Source organism: Dermacentor variabilis, chromosome 10 (genome assembly GCF_050947875.1).
Source record: "Dermacentor variabilis isolate Ectoservices chromosome 10, ASM5094787v1, whole genome shotgun sequence".
Lineage (NCBI taxonomy): Eukaryota > Metazoa > Arthropoda > Arachnida > Ixodida > Ixodidae > Dermacentor > Dermacentor variabilis.
Window position 1 is genome coordinate 17522501 of NC_134577.1, and position 3536 is coordinate 17526036.

The 3536-nt window shown below is 45.5% G+C and overlaps 1 protein-coding gene across 1 annotated transcript in view; it reads right to left on the reverse strand.

The window, feature by feature from the left end:
- LOC142559447 (beta-scruin-like) overlaps positions 1–3152 on the reverse strand; it is a 27401-nt gene extending 24249 nt beyond the window's left edge. Inside the window, exons 1-2 of the mRNA XM_075671038.1 lie at positions 3041–3152; positions 26–156 (exon numbers count right to left, since the gene is read on the reverse strand). Of these exons, the coding sequence (XP_075527153.1) occupies positions 26–156; positions 3041–3111 (202 nt within the window). The 5' untranslated portion in view covers positions 3112–3152. The remainder of the gene's footprint in view (positions 1–25; positions 157–3040) is intronic.
- Between the last annotated feature and the right edge of the window lie 384 nt (positions 3153–3536).

A 3536-nucleotide genomic window follows, 5' to 3' on the forward strand; every position in this document is an offset into this window, starting at 1 on the left:
GGCTCGTGTCGCTTCAAGCTCGCACCTATCTCGTGGCAAGCCGGTCGATTCAGATCGATGCCGCCGAAAGACAGGACGCCCCACGTGGTTGCGGAAGAGATCTTTTTGCACCGTCTGATGGAGTCGATCACCACGGCGGTATCCGAGTACGGGGTGCTGCACGAAAACGAGAACACCGCGAATAAGTCACTGAACCTTGCACGTATATGTCGTCTTGTGTGCACGATCTGTTATAACAATAATATATTGTGTAATAAAATTATTAAGTGTTATGTGTTATGTGTTATGTGTTATGTGTTATGTATTGTGTATCATGTATTCGTGGTTCCGGAATTAAGTGATGTAGCGATCGCGTGTTTCTCCTCCGCCTCTTCTGCTCCATCTATTTGCGCCACGATTCGAAATGCCCAACCTATCCTGTACCAACTCGCCCGGTTTCCTGTTTCGCTAAACTGCGTAGTTCATCGCAGTGCGAATGTTTCTCTTAATACTGACAATATAAATCTTTTTAGCGGTATTGTTCAATTAGTTAACCATATTGTTTTGTTCTAAACACCAATGATGAATTTGTGTTTTGTTCACTTACCGTGCGCCTAATAGCATCTATTAATTTTAGGCAGTTTGTGATTGTTACTTAACTATTGCGTCACCTACAGTACCCGCAGGTTGCGTAAGATTTTCTCCCCCTCTCCTCCTGTATCAGTGTAGAAATTATTGAAAATGACTAAAAAACGCCTACGCGTCCCCAGATGCGCATTAAATACGCCAGTCCTGTTTGCTACGTCACCTTTATCTTTTTTCTCGGTTGGCAATGTCATATTAAATATTGTGCGCGCACTCTCATCTTTTGCTCTGCATGTCGTCTCAAGAATATCTCAGATTGGTATTCGCACACAATATAAACTTTCACAGTGTGTCTGCGAATGACATCACTTATGTTAGAGATGTCATAATAAGATGATTATTCATTAAATGTTCCACTACGGGGTGAAATCATGATATTTTCTTTTTTTTCGGCCCTGTCCTCAGGATATATGAAGTATTCAAGCAGGAGCACGAGGACACCAGCTTACGTAACGTGTGCCCGCCATGTGTCACTCCTGTTGAAAGCTGTGATCCCGCCCAACCATCGTTAGTTGACTTGTTCGGTAAATAATGCCAGCCACATGTGAGAGTGAAGGCGTGATAAAGGGAAAGACAAGGCAATACATAGGTCAGGAGTACAGAAAGACAGCACGGTAAGAAGCAAACAGGAATAGAATACACAAAGTCAGGCCACATCCCAGAACTGTTCCCCCAGCTTACGACAGAAGGAGCTTTTATGAGTAGAGAGAGAGAGAGAGAGAGAGAGAAGTTTAATTATACGAAATGCAGAGAGGTCGGCCTGAGGTATATTCCTCTAGCCAGCTACTCGGCGTTGGGGGAAGGGGAAGAGGGAAAGAAAGATCGAAGAAAGAGGCGCATGATGGGTGACGATGACGATAGAAGGAAGATGTAGAACATATGGCAAGCAATTAGGCATGCTCAAAGCCTACAATCTAGGCCCGTAATTTTTAAATAGTTCAGTAACGCCTGGATGGCCTTGAAACTCTATTGAGCGTCTGGCCAACGGCCTAAAATAACGTCCTCCGACAACGGTGGGCTGCCGAGACGCGTAAGGTCGTTGTCCAACTTTTCGCACTCTTCCGTGTACTCAAGGCAGTCACAAAGCACATGACCTATAGTCTCAGTCACACTGCAAACCTCACAGTGTGGAGACTCGGTGCGTCGCATGAGGTGCACGTATCCGCGCGTAAACGCTACATCCAGCCTTAGTCTGTGCAGAAGACTGGCACAGCTGCGTTGAATTTTTGGTGATAGCCTAAAATTCATGGTAGGGTCCAATCTCTGGAGTCGTCTGTGGCGGCGATTATCCGGATTGTCCCAGTGCTTTGCTGTCAATTTTCGGATGACAATGGAGAGGAGACAGTTGGCGTCCGCTCTTGAAAAAAGAATTGAAAGCAGTGACTCTCGTTCTTCGAGTGCTTTCTTCGCTTCGGCGTCGGCCTGTTCGCTGCCGTGTATACCACAGTGACTGGGAATCCGCTGAAATGTGATGTGGTGGAGGTTTTCTTGCGCTAAGGTGTAGAGCTCGGCAGTTTGAAGAGCTAACAATCTGTAAGCGTTTGTTTCAACACCACTCTAAGTAGTTCCAGAGCCGATTTTGCGTCACTGAAGACTGTCCATATTTGAGGAGGCTGTCGCGAAATATACTGAACGGTCTCTCTGATTGCCACTAGTAGTTCCTCTCCAAAATGTCAGCGCGAACCTGTACCGCATCGTCCAAGTAAGGAATATTTGAAAACCTCCCGGCAATGAAGCTCGAGAACTTGATATCGACACAAGTACACTATGTATCTTTTTTCGATGATCGTTTTTCTCCGGTTAACCACTGTTACAAAAGTATCGCTCGCTGCAAGGATGCTTCACGTATCCCAAGTTTCCCGAATCTTGTCGCTGATTCGACTACTAAACAGTCATGTCTGATCAGATTGCGCGCGTGACGCAAACTGTGGTGTACCTTCAACGCACGCAAGCACCAGAGATTGCGCTGGATTTGCACCACCGAAGACCATTCGCGCCACTTTCGTTGTGCTTTGAATGCTACTTCTTTTTGTTCATTCCTTCGACAGCGTCTTATTCTTCACTGTCCCGCCATAAACATGACAATATTCATTCTATTGTCTCGTTTAGCGATATAAAGCAACCTCTAAATAATCAAAAGGACAGACTGTTTGGCTGGTTGGTATGACATCATGTACACTTCAGCGCAAGAAACACACGGACGTAGAAAGAAAGGACGGGACGCAGTGCTAAGACCGTTGTGTCCTGTGTTTTCTGTCCGCGTGTACTTTTAAGTAATCATCAACTTTTACACCGACGCTAACCTTTAACCGAGCAATGAACAAACATGTATTCTCTTCGCCTTTCTTCTTGTCAACAGATCATTGTGAAAAGTTGTCGCTTGGATGATAGCTTGGCAATTTCGGAAGTTCCTCACCTGCACGTCTGGTTGTCGTTTTCGAGCACGAGGGCGAGTCCTAGGTTGGGGTCCACCGAGGAAGCCAGCATCTGGTAAGAGTGCCGGCGGCCCCTCGCCTCCCAGCACCTTGCCTCCTGCTCGCAGCAGATCATGTTCGGGAGAAAGGTTTCAAGGAGCGTTAGCAATACCAACCGTTGCACGCAGAAAACTATCACCGATCGATACAACTTCAGAATAAGCGGTATCTGAGGGCCAACTTCAATTCCTCATTTCAGGTGCACGTGAAAAGAATATGTTATCAAGCAACCGCAAAACTGATATGACTGATGGGTGTTGCATGGAAGACAATTCTTTTTAATAAAATTAAAGCAGCAACTTCACTAACTGAAGTCCGCATTATAACGCGTATCGAAATTCTGCGAGCATGTCCTGTTATAGCATCCGAAGAGCACATATCTAATGTATTTTACTTGGCAGGTTTTCTCAAATTAACTATTTCATTCACTTGAGTTCT